The sequence below is a fragment of the Poecilia formosa genome, unplaced genomic scaffold (genome assembly GCF_000485575.1).
Source record: "Poecilia formosa unplaced genomic scaffold, Poecilia_formosa-5.1.2 Scaffold32, whole genome shotgun sequence".
NCBI lineage: Eukaryota > Metazoa > Chordata > Actinopteri > Cyprinodontiformes > Poeciliidae > Poecilia > Poecilia formosa.
This window is the reverse complement of record NW_006799971.1, coordinates 3502115-3520658: the sequence shown is the minus strand read 5'-3', so window position 1 is coordinate 3520658 and position 18544 is coordinate 3502115. Positions and strand designations below refer to the sequence as shown.

The 18544-nt window shown below is 38.8% G+C and overlaps 1 protein-coding gene across 1 annotated transcript; it reads left to right on the top strand.

The window, feature by feature from the left end:
- Nucleotides 1–3534: 3534 nt before the first annotated feature.
- On the top strand, nucleotides 3535–17692 carry LOC103136465 (cytohesin-3-like). The gene is made up of 13 exons (XM_007549734.1): nucleotides 3535–3633; nucleotides 6136–6218; nucleotides 6311–6375; nucleotides 8699–8765; nucleotides 9621–9739; nucleotides 10007–10087; nucleotides 12462–12574; nucleotides 15033–15181; nucleotides 15408–15519; nucleotides 15825–15901; nucleotides 16161–16232; nucleotides 16398–16552; nucleotides 16788–17692. Exons 1-13 carry the CDS (start codon nucleotides 3615–3617, stop codon nucleotides 16867–16869), a joined length of 1194 nt encoding a protein of 397 aa, XP_007549796.1. The 5' UTR covers nucleotides 3535–3614; the 3' UTR covers nucleotides 16870–17692.
- The last annotated feature ends 852 nt before the right edge of the window (nucleotides 17693–18544 follow it).

The following is an 18544-nucleotide window of genomic DNA, read 5'->3' as shown; positions in this document are numbered from 1 at the left end:
TTTATGTGGGTGGTTTAAAATTTTCCATACAAAAAGGGTTTCAAGCAAATAAATTCACCAAATTCAGTTTTTTTTCTTATTTTCTCCTTTAATAAACAGCTGTTTGAATCCCTTCTCTAAAAAGGGGAGTTGTACTTTTACTTTGCTCCTTTGACGCATTTTCCTGCATGTTGAGACCTGCACAGCTCATTCAGTGCCCTCACAGCAAAATCAGTACCATTAAAAAAAAAGAAAAAAGAAAAACACAGAGAGAGAAGGCTACGGGTTTAACGCGGGACATTCTTCATTCGAGTTACCGACACATCACTGCGGAAGTTGGTGAAACTCTGATTCAGCCTCGTTTCTCTGCTGGAATCCTGACACCTAAGCTCAGGGTCTGGCATCATCATCCTCATCACCACCATCAACTTCATCAACTGATCTGAACTTTGGCTGAAACAACCCCAGAAGGCAGCAGAAGCTAAGGCAAGAAAAGTGAAGAAGAAATAATGGCGTACCCGTCTCCAACGACCACACATTTGATGGCCTGCATCCTGTTCCGCTCAGCTTCGTCTCTGCTCCGCTCTGCGACAAACAAACTCAGAGAGGAGAGGTTGAAAGACTCAGATCAGCATGCAACTACAGGAAATTGTTGCACACCTCCCTCTCTCGCTCTCTCTCTCTTCCTCCCTCCCTCTCCGCCTCTCCCCTCATGCACCCTTTGCTACTTCTTCTTCTTCTTCTTTTTCTTCTTCTTCTTCTTTCATGCTCACCCTCCTCCTTACTCGTTGCACACATCTTCTCTTCCTGTTTGCTTTTCTTTCTGTCATTTTTTTTCCCTTCTTCTTCAGAGCGGCATAAATTTGAAGAGTTTTCTCACGGAAATGTTTTAACAATTGTTTCTGATGAGACTGATAAAGACAATGACAATTCAAACAACAAAAAAAGAGGAAGAATGTCCGTTGATTATAACAGCTCAATTTGAAACTTCCTCCTTTGTCTTGCATGCACACCAGCAGCTACACTGAACCAAACACTATTCTGTCTTTCATTCCTCTTGAAATACAAAAGTCTGGACTTAAATATGGTGAGTTTGGGGGGAAAAATGCATTAGAAATTGACAGTAACACAGTCTTGCTTGCCACTTGCATAAATATACAAGTGGAAGATTTGTTATTATCTTCTACTTATCTTGAGACCATTTTGATGCCCAAAGCACCAGAACTGACTGGTTTCGATGGGGACCAGTGGTTCTATTCCAAATTTTCCTCTGGATCACAGAGTTCTTCATCATACCACTACGGCCGGTTCAATAGATTTAACGCACAAAGTAAATTTCAAACACTTGTACCGGTAATCACTTTCCTTTGTCAGAAATTCATCTCTCATTACCCTAGCAGAGGGGTGGTACACAGACAGATTTGATAATTGTAAACTTTGGCTTTTGGCACAGCTTTTTTTTCACCATTAAAGACATGGTAGCGCCTGTGTCACTGCGGACAAGGGCCCGATATGCCTTTCTCAGTGCTACCATCAGTCCAATCCAATCCAATCCAATCCAATCCAATCCAATCCAATCCAATCCAATCCAATCCAATCCAATCCAATATTTTACATTACCACAAGGGACCAAAGTCCTGTACAGCATAAATATAAACATTAAAATTACAAGTGTCATTGCAAAACTGCAAAATACTTCCAAAACAGATATAACAGACCCAACGACACATCTTGTAAATGACGATTCAGGTATTTACCTTACAGAAAAGGCCTTGCAGGCCTAATTACAGTTATAAATACACTAGCTGAGCGCTGGCCACCTCATATATATCTGTATCGCCAATTGGCTTCAGACTTTGGACAGAGGCGTAAATAGGAAGGGGTAAAGAACTTTCACCTTTAGATTCATGAGCGACAGATCCTACACTCTTCTTGAAGTAGATGAGAAAATTTAAAGGTAAAAAAAATATATGCTTGAATTATAAACAAACCTGCTTAGCAACATGCATGCAAACAGCGAGAGCTAACACACACAGAAATGCCAGCGCAATTCATACAGTAATGGCAGCTAGTTCAGCAAATTGTAAAACTACCTAATTTTAGATTGATGACAAATAAGACATATTGTTCCACACAATAGTCATCAATGACAAACACACACTATAAATAGGGTAATGTTGGCTAGTTCAGAAAACAATAAAATTGAGAAAGTGTTCAGTCGATGGTAAACAGTCACAAAGAGCGAAGAATCAAACATCCACACAGACACAACAGGGAAAGACCAGAACCAGGGCTTTCACATGCTAACGTTTGCTAATATAATGGATCTATAATGAGGTTTTACAAATCACAACATTCGTCTTAACATCGGTGTTTTATAGCTGATTAATCCTGCTTCAGGTCTAAGAATAGCAATAACTCTACTCTGCAAAATCACCAAATCTTACCGAGTATTTTATTAAATCTAGTTTCTAGTGCAAATATCTTAGTACACTTCAAATAAGAGAAAAGTTAACTTCATTAATGTACGAGTAACTTTTCAGCAAGATAGTCATAAACTATGTAATTTGTTTTCTCTCCACTTTCTACGTTTTTGTAATGTAGACGTAGATCAAATTAATTTCACAGTCTGATGTGGTATATTAGATGGGGGAAAAAAACACATTTTGGGTGACGTGAGGTCATCATTGGTGACAGTGAATAATTCCTTAATGTTGATGATAAAGTAATAGTTCCACTGGCAGAATATTTTACTTATAACATGGGAGAAATATCTTGTTATAAGTGAAAAAAAGCTATTTTTAAAATCAATATTCAAGAATTATTGACTTCAAACAGGCTCCCATATCTTGTTTTGGAGGTGTAAACTTACACAAGTATAGATTTTACTTTTGTTTCAAATTTACATGTTTGTTTCACACAACATGAGCAAAGCGTGTAAATTACATTTCATATGTACTTCTTCTGTTCTGCTTGTTTTTATCTGGTTTGGTTTCAGAGAACACCCAGCAGCAGTACCTGTGATTTTGCTCTTTGACCATAAGATGGCGCTTTAGCACCACCTTAACTGCCCCATTTCAACCTCTAACACAGTTGCTGTGCTCCGCTCACAGACCTTGTTCTCCTTTCCCTTTTTAGCTAGAACTTTGCCCCCCTCATTTTGTAAAAATAAATTCGGATGCAACTGCACCTTAATCTCAAGAAGTCTGAAATGCAGCAGCACGTACACAATTAATAATATTTCAATGTGCAGATTTATCGGATGATCGTGTTGGCCCTTCTGGTTGATAAAAACATCTTAAATCTGATGCAAATATGCTAACTTGGACTAAACCTTCATTAGAAACACATGTGTTCATAGTTGAAATAGAAACAAGCCATCCACCTCCTATTTAGCAGTAAATTAAATGTTAATTTAATACCAAATAACCCTTCATGTCTGCAGACGTTGAAAGAATAAGGTGCTTTAAAAGGCTTTATTTTGAAAAGTTGCTCATGTGTTGGTCCTGTAGAAGTGTGATGGATGAGGAAGAGGTGTGGTTTAAAGTCAGCACTCTGCTGCAGCTGCCCAACACTTCTCTGTGCTTTTCTCTCTAGAGACGCCAACATTTCTTTTATTACTTTTGGGGCCATAAATGACCGATTGCCAAATGGGTAAGAGACACTTTGGTGTTTTTGTCGCTGTATGTTGAAAATTTTATCAGATAACTTTACATATTAAGATATGGACATAAATGGTTGCCTTTATTTAAACTGCCTTTTTATGCAATATATATATATATATATATAAACTGTAAAACAATAACAACAAAAACTAACGGCATTGTAGAATGACGGAGGAAGTACTATTAGATCTTGTTTTTATTTTGTGGGTTCATCTGAAAATCTTTGTGTGTTTTTCTTAAATATTTCTTAATATACTGAACATAGTGATGACAATGTGACACAGTCTCAGATCTTGGACACCAGGAGTCATCACTCAAATTACTAAAACATTAATTGTCTTAAACTATATTTTTTATTTATTTGCTCTCCACTTTCTGGGTTTTTGTGTTATGAATGTACTTAGAATATAGTTCACAGTCTGACCTGGTATGTTAGACTGAAAAAAAAAAACAGCTTTTGGGTAACATTTGATGTCACTGGTGCACAGTGGTAAGCACTTGTTGCTGTTAGCAACCAGCCTTAGAAAAAAAAGGCCCTTCTCAGCTGAAAATGCAGAAGAGACACTCATAGTCACTCATAGGACTGCGCATCAGAAGTAATAATACAAAAAAACAAAAAAAAAAAACAGAAGTTATCTAAGCTTTAGAAAGCTAAATGGTGTAGTTATTAGTTTCAAACAGGGTTACTGTAAATTTGCAGCTTCCTTTGTTTATCACCAGAAACCCAGACTGAGTGTATTTGTGACGGGTTGTGCCTTTAAGCTTTTGCTTCTCAAGATGAGCAAAGGAAGGGTGGAGAAGTGGAAGTCTTGTGGTCAGATCATTAACAGCAAACAAGTCACATATCACTAAGGAAGGGCTGAAAGCTGCCATTTGTGCAACTACGCACACACATACATACATACATATCCATATGTATATTTATATGTGCATATACATACGATATAAAGATGCTTTTAATGCCGTTTTTTCCCTCCTGGCTGATAAGAAATTGAAATACGTGACTTCTGTTCTTTTATGCTAATCAGTTTTCACTGGAAATGGCCGCTGCACATGAACGTTTCAATGGTCACATATGATTAAGCAGATATTACAACAGTGCAAAAAAAAAAAAGAGCTGTGGGGAAGTTAACTCTCATTCAAATCAAACTGAGTAACCAGAAGACAGTTAACTGCAAAGCGTTTCTGTGACACATGTAGACCTTTGATCTCTGTCCCTTGAGCAGATTTTTACACATTTTTTCCTTCCGCTTAACTTTTAATTAACCAAATAGCAAAATATGGCTTCGATGTCCGACATATTAGGTAATTGGTCAACAATTTAAGATAACAATGTGTTTCCAAGAACATTAGGAAGAAATTCAACATCCGATTGATAAAGAGCGCCGATGGACAGTCAGGGCAGGCGACACACGACGAACAAAAAGCCTGTGCATGTTGAGAGAAGAGACGTTTTGCAATGTGGGAATGTGACAAAGTCGGAGGGGAAGCATTTCATCCATCACATGTGTAAACAGAGGAAGGTCACGCGAGTGATTCAGTGCTGCTTCAGCTCACCAACGAGCTTCAAAAAACAAAAGTCCTTTGAGAATGACATTTCTTTGTGTTTCATGTTAACTGGAAAGGTAATTTATAGGAAAACTCAGCCCACAGGAAGCGCAAACTTTTCTCATCTGGTTTTAGAGCTTGACATCGGTCTTAACAGGTGTGAAGGTTTCACAATAATAATAACACCACAGAGTTCAGATGTCTTCTTTTAGAACATGTTTTCAGTCTGGAAGGAGATGCATTAAAAATATATTTACAAAGAAACAGCATACTAGGGAAATTCTGCTTCCTAAAACATTAATTATTGTTAAAGGGGAGTTTTTCCTCTCCACCGCCGCTGCGTGCGCTTAACGCTTTGTTGGATAACTTGGATCAATGGGAATGTGTGTGTGGTTGAATTGAAATTGCTTTTCTTTTTTTCTTTTTTAACGAAGTACTGAGTTAGCGTTTGTTGTGAATTGAAAAGAACAGAGAGCTTCACTGCATAAAAACTGAATTTTACCAAGTACTTTTGGTCGAGTTTCTCGTGAAAATATCTCAGTGCGCATGAAATAAGACTAAACTAACTTACAAGTAACATTTCAGCAAGATATAGGAGCTTGTTTTAAGTCAATAACTCCTTAATGTCGATGAAAAGGTTCTGGTTATAATCAATCTAAAAAACTAACAGTTTTTCATCAATATTGAATAATTATTGACATAAAGGAAGCTCATGTATCTTGGTGAAAAGTTACCAGGAAGTAACGTTTGTCTTATTACAAGTGAACTGGGATATTTTGCACTAGAATTTAGAGCAAAAATACTTTGTAAAAATGACAATCTCTGGTTTAGATATTCTGCCAAAATTCTTTTGGCAGAATTTGCAGACATGATGGAAATTGTTGAAGAACCATGACTCAGACTGACTTTTTTTTGTTTGTTGTTGTTCTAATATTTTGCTCAGTTTCTTCAGACTTCACAGCTGATGAGAGGCTGGAGATTGAAAGCATCAAGATGTATAAAAAGGACCTTCTGGACGACATCCAGGTAACATTTCATCAGACGTCACATTCCTCAGAGGCCAAAGCGATTCGCTTTTCATGCGACCTACGTTTGATACCTCTTTGTTCTTGCTGCAGAAGCTGAAGCTGGAGATAGACAATGTCATGGCAGAAATACTCAGCTTTGAGTCTACAGAGGAAAAGTAAGTGCTAGTCTGGGAAAAACCCTTTGCCTCTTTTACATACCACACTTTCTTTCAGAGTATTTGATGTCTTAAATATCTGCCAGACATTCCATTTATCTGGCAGGTTTTCTGAAAGTCTGTGGCTTTTTGAAAACATGTTGTTTTTTTTATCGCCCCCCCCCCACTTTTTTTTTGTTTTATTAGTTAATTAGTCTTAATCATCTGGCAAAACAAAGCTTATTTCAGTAATAATTTTTGAGAAAACGTCCTAACAATCTAAAAAGTCAACTTTCTGCACAAAGCTGAACAGAATTGAACTTAGTATTGTGTAAGTCGCCTTCAACATGCTGTTTTAGCAGTGCAGTGATGAACCCTCTTCTCTGCAAAGTTTTGTTTTTACTATTTTCTTGTCTTCAACAAACCAACCCTGATTGGTTCTTACTGGTCAGCTGACTGATCAGAAACGATGGCTTCTTTTGGTTATTTGGTTAAGAATATCAAATTAGCACAAACTGAGACATGATGCTAATTATTTTGGCGGTTATGAAATATGACGGAGAGAGCTGTGTTTGGACTACATGTCACGTAGAGCACTTTGAATCGCCTTGTTGCTGAAATGTTCTACACAAACTTGACTAGACAACAAAGACTTCAAGTGTAAAACGTGGCATAAAAGTTGTAAAATGGCATAAATTTCCATTAAGTAGAGAATTTTAAAAAAAATAACTATGGCAGGTTTTTTTTAAATAAGCATTCATTGTTGTAGCGGTAAAAAGCACCACAACGTAGACGGTAATTTGAAAAAGTTCTGTTTGGATCTGGACTTTTTTCAGTCGTGCTACTCGATTAAAAATGATTCTCATTCTCAGTACATGTTTGGTTATTTTTACACAAGTTCAAAAAACTCAAGTGTGAAACTGGAAGAGTGAACAGAATGGACCCAAATTTAGAATTTAAAGTTTAAAAAAAGGGGATTGATGTATTGATGTATTGATGTATTGCTACCAACCTTGACCTACAGTTCAATATGGCCGTCTATAAAATCAGTGATTTATTTGCACTCGTCCAAATTTTTACACATTCCTTTCACAAACACGTTGCCAAAAAATTACAATGTTTATAGATCCCCTTGCTATTGCAGTCAGCCTGGTTAGAAATCACTTCAGTTAGTAAATCTAATTGTTTAAGCTAATCATAGTTAGCCTGGTCAAATAGCACTTCAGTTAGTAAAACTAACTCAAGTATCTCTGAAAGTACTTCAGTTACTAGTACCATTGAAGGTAGTCCAGGTGCCTTCTGTGGTTTTTGAACTAGAGTTTGAGAACCACAGAACAGAGACATAGTTTGTCTTGAAGCTGTGGAGGAAGACAGAGATTGCAACGTTGGAGAGGAACCTTTCCAACCTCTAAACCTCTAAACACCAAGAACAAATTCTCAATCGCTTAACAGAAAGATGCAAAAAGACTTTTAGCAAATATACGTGGTCTTTGATTACTGTAGAACCAACAAAGACTCTTCCAGTGACTACAAAGGAATGCTCCTTTAAGGACTTAAAGGAGCATTCAGCAACAAGTAAACAAGTCTTTAGTAAACCTGGTTTACTATCTTTTAGGAGATTCCTTTGGCATTTACAAAAACAAATAACATTTTTGTTTGAATGAAAATAACTTTAGATCCAGATTCATAGTGAAATAATATCGGGCCTTGTTGTATGCGACGTCGTGATAGAGCAGGGGAAGTCCCAAACTTTGAATTATTTGAAAATGCTCTGCGATGAACTGCAAATGCCTCCAGTCACTTCAGGGTGCAGCTAGTCAGATGTGACAGATGGCTGTTGGTACCGAGCCGGGTTCTGGTTCTGGTTCTGGTTCTGCTGGAGGTTTCTACCTGTTGAAGGGGGAGTTTTTTTTCTCTCCACTGCCGCTACATGCATGCTTGGTGTGACGGATTGATGCAAAGACAACAACACAAGGCGAGCGATTGTCTATTGTTGCTACAAGTGAATAACTCAAGGCGGTGACTCAATGCAATCTGCGACGTTTCCTGACAGAAACTTTTTAAGCTAATTTGAATAAAAAAATGGAGCTTAGTGCACCGTTTGTTGACTAGGATGAATTGGAATGCATGTGCAGTTGAATTGAAATTACTTTTTTTTGTAAAGAAATGACATTTGTTGGAAATTGGCACTATATAAGCAAACTGAGTTGAATTGAGTAGGTTTTTAGGGTAAAAATTGTCTCAATTTTGTTTAAGATTTGAACAAACCTGACAACAGATTTAGCTTTCACTCTGACAGAGTATATAAAACATAAAGTTCTCCATTATATTTTCTGAATTACAGCAAAACCATTGAGAAGAACCAGCGGTTTTTAAACGGGAAGAAGAAATTCAACATGGACCCAAAAAAGGTAAGCGTGTTTTTTCTCAACCTGTGGTTTCGAGGGCACAGTTATCAATGAAAAATGAACAAGTTTGCCTCTTACTTTGTCTTTTTTTTTTTGAGGCCTCCCTGCGTTTTAGCCGTCTCAAGTGTGTTTTAGCCGAACACACTCAGCAGTTGTGTCATTTCCGCTTCGCTCCTCTGTGTTGCTGACAGAAAGCCACTGCGAAGTTTCTGTGGTTTCGCTGGAAGGTCAAGCATGTCACTGTAGTAGGATCAAAAATGGAGAAACTGAGATGGCAACTTTTGTTCGGGTGGGTTAGGTTGAATTTGAGATCGATCCAGTTGATTCAATGGCTCCTTTTTGCTTCCTTAAGTATAATATAGCTAAAGCAGAAAGGAAAACCAGCGATACCTACCAGGTAATGAAACCACATTAGATCACAAAAACACGACATCCACGTATTGCAGATTCCAGAAATGTGTATCGCAGTGGTACGTTTTTAATCAGGCTTTCTTCTCAAAGCCCAGCGATGGAGCAGAAAGAGGAAGAGAGATTAGTTTAAGGAATTGGAATTACGGAAGCTGTAAGCCCTCGTTTACCAGCTACAGATGAGATCATTGAGAAACCAAAATGCTGCATGGAGGGTAAGGTTTGGAAAACTGCATCTGCTTCAACAAAACCTAATAATGGAAATGATTTCTGCTGACTGCGAGCCACAGAAATTGCTTGAAAAAGCTTTTTTGTTTAGGGTGTTATTTATAATATATATTTCATGAAGGAAGCCGTAGCTGTTATGACTAATAGGCTAAAATGAGAATTTTTTTTTTCTTTAAATTTTCCAAAACTCACCTCACGTACACTGTCCCCTATTTCCTGCAGGGCATCAATTTCCTGGTGGAGAACAAGCTGCTGGATGGAAGCGCAAAATCTATTGCAGAGTTTCTTTACAAGGAGGAGGGACTCAACAAGACGGCCATCGGAGAGTTCCTTGGAGAGAGGTGACACTCAGAGGGGTCACGGGATGAATACGTGGAGGGGGCGGGAGAAAACAGAGAAGTGGGGGAAAAAAATGGTGGATGATAAAAAGGAGAAAATTCAGAAAAATCTTCAGAACTTTGTCTACAAAATACAAATTTTTCTATTTAAAAGCGGCCAAAAAGGGCAAACTATAAGGAATAATGTAAGCTACGTAGAGAGAGGAGGGCTGTAATTGGCTGGTTTCGTTACAAACACCTTCAGGGGTTTTACTCTCCTCCGTCACGCAGGGAAGAGCTTCATCTTCAGACCCTGAAAGCCTTTGTGGAGCTGCATGAATTCGCTGACCTCCACCTGGTCCTGGCGCTCAGGTCAGTCTCCTTTATCTTCAGTTTCTTTATGTGATGTGTTAAGCATTGTGGGTTGATCAAGCTTTGTGGCAAATGCTGCAAATGTTCACGTCCCAGTTTATCCACCGGAAGCTCGCCAGTAGCCAGTGAAACTAAACGTGGGTATGCACTATGTGCGACACATGGGGGCGCTGCGCTAGAGTGGGCGCCGAAAAGCGATGACGGAAAAATTGTTTATAGTCGCGTTATTTATATTTAACAGTTGGTGGTGGGTGTGGAAATAATATGAACCTTAAAGGTATGACACTGATTGTTCAATGTGAAAGTTTAGCTCACATTTTTTTAAATAAGCTCTGTAAAGTTCAAATTGGTAATAGTTCCCTTAGCTGCTGTAGAAAGATGCTACATGTTAGCTGATTTAACGTGAAAGATTACTTGTTACAAATTTCAGCAGTAACTCGAGCTTTTCAGCTGAGATGCATCCAACAACCGATGTTTAATGGCATAGCATCGTATCAAATAGACATAGACATTTTGATTTTGTGTTTATTTTAATAAGTTAAAAGAAATTAGCGCGTGTGACTTAAGAGTGTGGGTCCAAATACTCAATCCGGTACTTTGTGCTTTGAAGTGGAAACAAATGTGGAAGAGCACAGCGGCTGATCAGTCTAACCTTTGTGTCAGTTAGCAAAAATAACAATAATAAAAATAATTGGAACGTGAGCGGGCCATTTGTCCATCTTTCCAGTAGCTTTTATCAAATTTTTGTATTTAAGTAAACGTACAACCGGCATTAACGTAAACGGAGTCAAAACAGAGAGTCTGTTTTACTTTAGAGTACGGAGTCGCAGATTGATGGGATGCTGTTTTATATCTTACCCTTCCTTTTAAATTCAAAGTATGCCTCAGTTTGTACCGCTTGCCTTAAATTTAGTCTAATTCACAAAATGTTTAAATACAAAAATTAGTTAATTTTGAGACTTATGAAAGACACAGACTTGCATTTCAGTGTTTGTTTTGATGTACAGTCGACTGGAAAATTTCCAATGCCAACAACTTAAAAAGGGACATTGGAAAGCCCTGTCCATGGACACTTAGACAAATAAAAACTGGTTATTGTCTTTTCCTCGAGTGCTGAAAGTCCCGACTAAAAGTTTACAAGTTCTAGAGCCGAAGCTCAGGACAAGTTTGTATGAAAATGATTATTAGGGAAAAAGGAGAAATTCACATAAAACTGTTAATAATGGGCATCAAAGAGATTAAACCAATAAGACATTCAAGGATGAAATATACATAATCAAATGAAAAATTGCACAGCATCATAACTCATAACGCAGTTTTTGATTTGCTGGATATAACCAAGGCCTTAACTAAAACTAACCACAAACCAAAGGTGAGAGGCGGACTACTGCTTCCTCTAAAATGTCACTCGACGTAGAAAGTCACCTACGGTTTCTCCAGTCAACACCTTTCACCACACACAGCACAGTCACTAACATTTTTAACATAACCTGGTTAATGGCTGTTTCTGCTGACCAGAATCACTCGTTAATGTTAGAGAGCATGTTCATACGAGTTTTACTACAGGCAAGCAAACAAGGCTAATGGATTTGGTGTAAATGACATTTTACAAAGTGTGGCATAATGACCTATTTACTTATTTTACCAAAATGAAACTTTTTTTCAAACACACTGACACGATTCTCTGACATATGTTCTAAAGTTTTATATTGTTTTCGCAACAGAAAATGATTTGCTGCATCCGTAGCTTTAAGACACGACACAAACGCAGCAAAATGAATATGATCATTGAAAATGAACGCTACCAGACGCAAAGTTAAAAAGGGAAAAGGCTGCAGTTTCAGATTTAATCTCTTTATTCTGTGACTGAATGTAGTGAAATAATCTTTACGATCTAAATGTGATGTCATTGTTTCACGCAAATATCAGACAGGTCAGGATACTAATTAGGGGTTGGAGCTAATGAAACAGCTCGATTAAGAACCATTCGTAACCTTTTCAAGCAAAACAAAAAAAAAAACAACTGTTTCCTGACTACATCATTGTAAGCACGGAGGCAGATATATTTTCAGAACAGAACTAAGCGAGTTTAATAATAAGAAAGATATTTTTAAAAGTCTAGACTATAACTAATCCTAAATAGCTCAATATTTTTGTTGAACTTCTGCAACAGCAGCCAACAATCATCGCCTTAAAGAAAGTGACATGAAATATGCTTAGCCCTCATCATCAAAGTGGTCAAACTGACGTGTTGAAGCGTACGCAGGCACCTGGTGGATGTGCAGCAGCCACACCAGCAGCCTACGGTCTACCTACTCACATCTCAGGATGACAAGCTGCTCAACATCACCGTGTTGTGGTGTTTATGTGACAGACAGTTTCTGTGGAGTTTCCGTCTGCCGGGTGAAGCTCAGAAAATTGACCGGATGATGGAGGCCTTCGCCACACGCTACTGTGAATGCAACGCTCATGTCTTCCAGTCCACAGGTTAGCTTATTTAAAACAAACCTACTTCCTCTCTAGATTGCAACTGTGTGTGTGTGTGTGTGTGTGTGTGTGCGTTTGTTTGTAATACCTTGTGTAATACCTTTCCTGACACATACTACGTTGTGGGGACCAATTGTTCCTTTTTTGGGGTCAGGGGTCAGATTTAGGGCTATGGTATGAATTGAGTTTTGGTTAGGGTTAGGGATAGGTATGTGATGGGTGGGGTTAGGAAAAGGGTAAAGGTAAGGTTTAGGCTGTAGAAATGAATGGAAGTCAATGGAAAGTCCCCACAAAGATAGCAACACAAACGTGTGTGTGTGTGTGTGTGTGTCAAGCTTGTGCAAGTGCAAGAGGGGATATTTTTACATGACGACACCACGGCTTTGATCCTCACCGCTTTCTGACTTAACTTCTTTTTTTTCCCCATGTCTCTGTTCAATGGTATTTATATATTTATATGGACCTACAAAAAAAACCTTACAAAAAACTTTTCACATTTAGACTCTTGAAAACCACAAAGCGGTAGTGCATTTGATCAAGATTTTAAGTGGTAGGCCAACATGAAGTAGCACGTAATCGTGAAATATGAAGAAATTTACTTTTTTTTTATTTTTTACAAATGTAAAATGTATTTGGCCCCTGTGAGTCAATTTGTCACTGCAATTAAAACCGCAGGCATCTTGAAGTACTTTTACCAGCTTTTCATAGCTACTGAAATTTGTACCCATCAATCACAAAACCATCTACAAATAAAGAGGTTCTGGTCTGGTGGCATGGACTGTGTTGAAGTTTTACATTTTACCCCATCGCTAAAGTTTGGCAATGACGTATGCGATGTGCCAGTTCGGCGTTTTGAAGTTTACCGGAAGTTGTCTGCGCTGTAAACAACCATCTTCGACTGCGAAGAGGAGAGAAATGCCAAACCGAACCAGATGGCTGTTAATGTTGAATCAAGGAAGCGTGACCAGCACCGACTGAACGGCTTCATTCACTTCCTCCGTTGCCGTTGCTCAAACGACAGGCAGCCTGCAATTCTAAAACTACTTCAACGTTCACAACTTCTCCTTCTGTTCGCTGATTGGTGGCGGTTGATATTCTACCTGAGGAACACAAGTCAGTGGATGAGACGGAGCTGTTAAGCGAGATTACAATCGAGTGCAATCACGTAGGAAGGCCATGCTAGAGCTTCCCTGTTCCAGCTCAGGAAAATGTCTTTGGTGTTGGTTTTTCCAGCAGACACAGCATGTTGGGCGTATCCTTAAAGCTATATTTCGTATTCCTGGGCATTATTATTCCACTTGTTTACATTGTCTCCTTTGTGCCATCTTTGAATTTGATTTCTTCTGATTTCCTTTCAACATACTTTTTCAGATTAGATATTCAAAAACATTCTCCCGCTGTGTTTCCATGAAGCTTCTCCAGAGTTCCCATGGGCCTCTAGGCTGCTTCGCTGTTTAATGCCCAGAGTAATTAAGGATGATGGATTGGCCGGTGCTCTGAAGGATTGTTCAGAGTGTGAAATATTGTTTTATGACAATGCTTTGAATTTTCCCACATCATCCTCAGTCTGTTTGATGTGTTTCCTGGTCTTCATGATGCTGTTTGCTCACAAGTGTTTGCAGAACAGCTACAATTATCATCAGATTAAAGTACACACAAGTGGACTCTGTTTACTGATTACATGACTTCTGAAGACAAGTGGTGGCACTGGCTTTTCAAACCTATTGTAGTTTAGAGAGAGAGAGAGAGAGAGGGAGAGAGAGAGAGAGAGAGAGAGGAGAGGAGGGAATACAAAGGTACACAAAGACTTGTACAAGTTTTTTAAAGAAATACACAGCCTGGCTAAAATGTTGCTTCACAGACATTCAGGGCTTTCACCCATTCACTTGAATTCCTCATATTCTACCAGGCCAATCAGTGAACAGAATGATGATGTCATTGTTTTAGAATTGCAGTCTGCCTGTAGTTTTAGCAATGATTCGTGTTGGCAATGCAATGCTTCCGAATGTTGAACATTAAAAGCCTTTGGTTCGGCACTTCTCTCTTTGCATCGGAGGATGGCTGTTTACAGCACAAACAATTTCTGGTAAGCATCATAGCGTCAAACTGGAGCGTTGCATGCATCACAGGCATACGTTTGCAATTGGGTAAAACTTCAACACAGTCCGTGCCTCCAGCAAGGAAAATGTCTCTCTCTAAAGCCTAGAGCCCAGGGTAGAACAAGGGACTGGTTTTCACAATGCTAACGCCTCCAAAACAATAATTTTCCCAATACTTTAACATTATGCACTACTTTGTTTTGGTATATTATAATCAAGCCCATTAAAACATATTGGGTAGTTGAAATGTGACAGAATGTTAAAAAGTTTGATGTACATAAATACCTGGGCAAGATAATATTTTCTTGATCGGTTTCCTTTGAATTTAACGTTTGCTTCCCATGCCTCTTCAAACCCAGACACATGCTACATCCTGTCGTTTGCCATCATCATGTTGAACACGAGCCTCCACAACCCCAACGTGAAGGACAAAACCACCCTGGAGCGATTCATCTCCATGAACAGAGGGATCAACAACGGCGAGGATCTGCCCAACGACCTTCTCACCGTAAGACCCTTCACCTCATTTCAGCCATGAAACTTTTCGACATAAAATGAATTTAATGTATTTAGATTGAATCTTACTCTTTAGTTTTTTGGAGGCAGTGAGTTTTGAAGGCGTTGGCTAATTTTCATTGAGTTCATTATACTAACCAGCCTTGCTAATGACGGGTTAGCCCACAGGAGCAATTGTGCCACTATTGATTTCAAGCGTGTAACTCTTGTGCTCTTAGAAACTCTACGAGAGCATACGCAACGAGCCTTTCAAAATCCCAGAGGATGACGGAAATGACCTGACTCACACGTTTTTCAACCCTGACAGAGAAGGCTGGCTCCTTAAACTCGGCAAGTCCCTGTTTTACATTGTTTTTGTATTAACACGGCTAGTTTATTAAATTAACAAAACTCTAACCAATCTAGCATGTACCGAATGAATGCAGGAAAGTACAGAGGAAGTCTTTCGAGAATAACTCAACTTGGGCTGTTTGCTTGGAAACATAAAGGGCTGGTTGCACAAGGCTTAAAATTGGCGCAAACAACCTCAGGAGTTTTTGTTTTTAGCGAGGGGATTTTGAACAAGCCAGTGTCCGATAATAACCGACAGCAAATATGAAAATAGGTTTAACTTCTGCTGCGTCTTTGTATTTCAGGAGGTCGTGTTAAAACGTGGAAAAGGCGATGGTTTATCCTGACAGACAACTGCCTCTACTACTTCGAGTATACAACAGTAAGGATTCAACCGTACACGACATACCCTAATTTATGAAAAACTTTTAAATGAACAAACCCTGAGAGCTTAAAATAAAAAAAGTACAAACTAAACAGTTTAAATATTCAAATGTGATGTGTTTTTCAACCTTAAAAGCACAGCGTGTTTCCTTTAACTATATATTACAGTTTATTCAGATGACATTTTTCTCTTCTTTTTCTTCTTATAAAATATAGCCTAATGTAATCTGTCTCTTCAAAAAATTTTTATTTTTCAGGATAAAGAACCCAGAGGTATCATTCCACTAGAAAATCTGAGCGTGAGGGAAGTGCCGTACCCTCGCAAACCGGTAAGATTCAGAAAGATGTTCAACACGTCCTCGTTTTAAAAAGCTACTCAAAGCTGTCTGAAACTGAAAGGAGGACTTCTTTGAGTTATTTTTTTAGTTTAAAAAAACAACATTTCATTGTTTATATTGGATTAACTCTAATGTCCGAATCGTATTGTCACGTAGTACTGTCTGGAGCTGTACAACCCCAACAGTCATGGGCAGAAAATCAAAGCGTGTAAAACGGAGACGGACGGCAGGGTGGTGGAGGGAAAACATCAGTCCTACACCATTTGTGCCTCCAGCGCTGAAGAGAGAGACTCCTGGATTGAAGCCATCAGGTCAGACAGCAAACACACCAAGCAGTTTCACATACTTGAACCTGTGGAGATGTTCTTCACCCCAAGCTAATCCTAATCAGTCAACTCAGAATATATTCTGAGGAGGAATTGGAAATTCTCTTTGAGCATGTCTCTGTTGAGGACATTAAAGTTATGGTGGATGATTTAGTCTACGAAAGGTCTAACAAATGTAAATCCACAAACAACTAACGTCAACCATCTTTACTGGAAACAGGGCGAGTATCACCAAGGATCCGTTCTACGACCTGGTTTCAGTCAGGAAGAAGAAGGTGATAAACCAAACTCCTCAGGACTGAGCGCCGCAGGCGTCTCCAGAACTTCCACGGTGATGCCGCTGCGCCGGTTTTGCATCGGCCTTCGTTCACGGCTGCCTGGAATTACCTCGTCGCCACGTGCGGACACAAGGGGCGCGTGAAGATGAACAAAACCACACTGACATTGGGAACTTCTCTTTTCATAAACCGAGTAAAGACTTTGCCAAAAGGTGAAAACGAAATCAAACGAGTCAGTATTAGTGTGACAGACCAAAGGGAATCCCTCAAGGGCTCCTCTGGAACTTTGCAACAAGATTTTTAGTCAAAACAAAAATGTCTTTAGCTTTTTTGTTGTTGTTGTTACAGAAGTCAGATACTTGCAGTTGTGAGAGCTACCATTGTGGGATTGTCTTTACGTGATTTAGTTTCACAACCCAGAGAGGAATAGAACATGTCATATCTTATCATGAATACAATAAAAACATCTCCGTGTCTGCTTTCTCACAGCTCTCATACAGCTCTGACACTCAAAGCCATACCCAGCCTTTATCTTTAGTCTGACAGAGTCAACTGAAGAGTTTCACCTGTAAAATATGCCAGTTTACACAGAAATGAGTTTGAGTAATGATCTTATTTTGGTCTGTACTTTATAATGTATGTAATTGTTAAAGAAAAAAAACGTCAAAAGGTTGTGCAATAGATGTTACCACTCAAATGTTTCATTCCAAGCTGTATTGTGTTGCCTATCAAAATGTACATTATGCCTTCTACACTTTAACTTTGTAACTACAGTATTGTTTTTTGGGTGTTTTTGGTGTTCCGGTGAATTCATTGTCGAATTAAAAATATTCATGTAATAGAAACCAAACTGAATTCTTCTCTTTTCTTTTAAAGTTCAGGAATAGCCAGTCGACAGCTGCGTTTTCAGTTGAATGCTCTCTAATTCCATCTAAACTTCCTCATTGTTTGCCGTTTTCATGTGAGCCGAAATGGTTTCTTCGCATGAGTGTATGACCTTGTTGACCTCCGTGGTTAAACTGTGAGGTTTTCAAAGCATACAAGCGTAATGTATGAATTATGAAGCTCAAATTTGTGTGTTTTGAACAGAACATGGCAGCTAATACTATGCTAACAGTGTTTTGAAGGTCTTGTGTCATGTTTCTGAATTTATCGACACTAAATACTTCATTGCAAACACTTTACAAAAATTCTTCCAATGGCAAACACCATTACCTACAACAAAACATTCATATAATTAGGTTGCTGTAATCTTCCACTTATCAAGCAGCTAGCCGTGGCGTTTGAGTTGATCGGTGTCCTGCTTCTGCTTAAGAAAAACTTGCATGCAGTGTTGCATGATAAACATGCATGTTTCACAGGAAATAACACATTCTCGTGCCTGCTGGTGTGTCAGTAAAATTAGCCGGTGAATTATTGTGAGAACGTCTCTTCCTGTTGCACCTCAAACTTCCTGTTTCAGTATTTCACCACAGCCTGCCGCCCCCCCTGCCCCGCCTTCATCCACAGCTCGGTGAGCAGTTCCCATCAGAGCACTGGTTCCCCTTTGAGTGTTGGGTGACTGTTTAGCAGCGTGACGTGGTCAGTTTATGAAATGCAAGTCATGCATTTGGTTTTGCTGTGGTTCATGGTGAAATGTTAACAAAAACAGCGTGTTAATGGTTTCTTTTCTGTTAAATAACTTGTCAAAGCTGAAGCA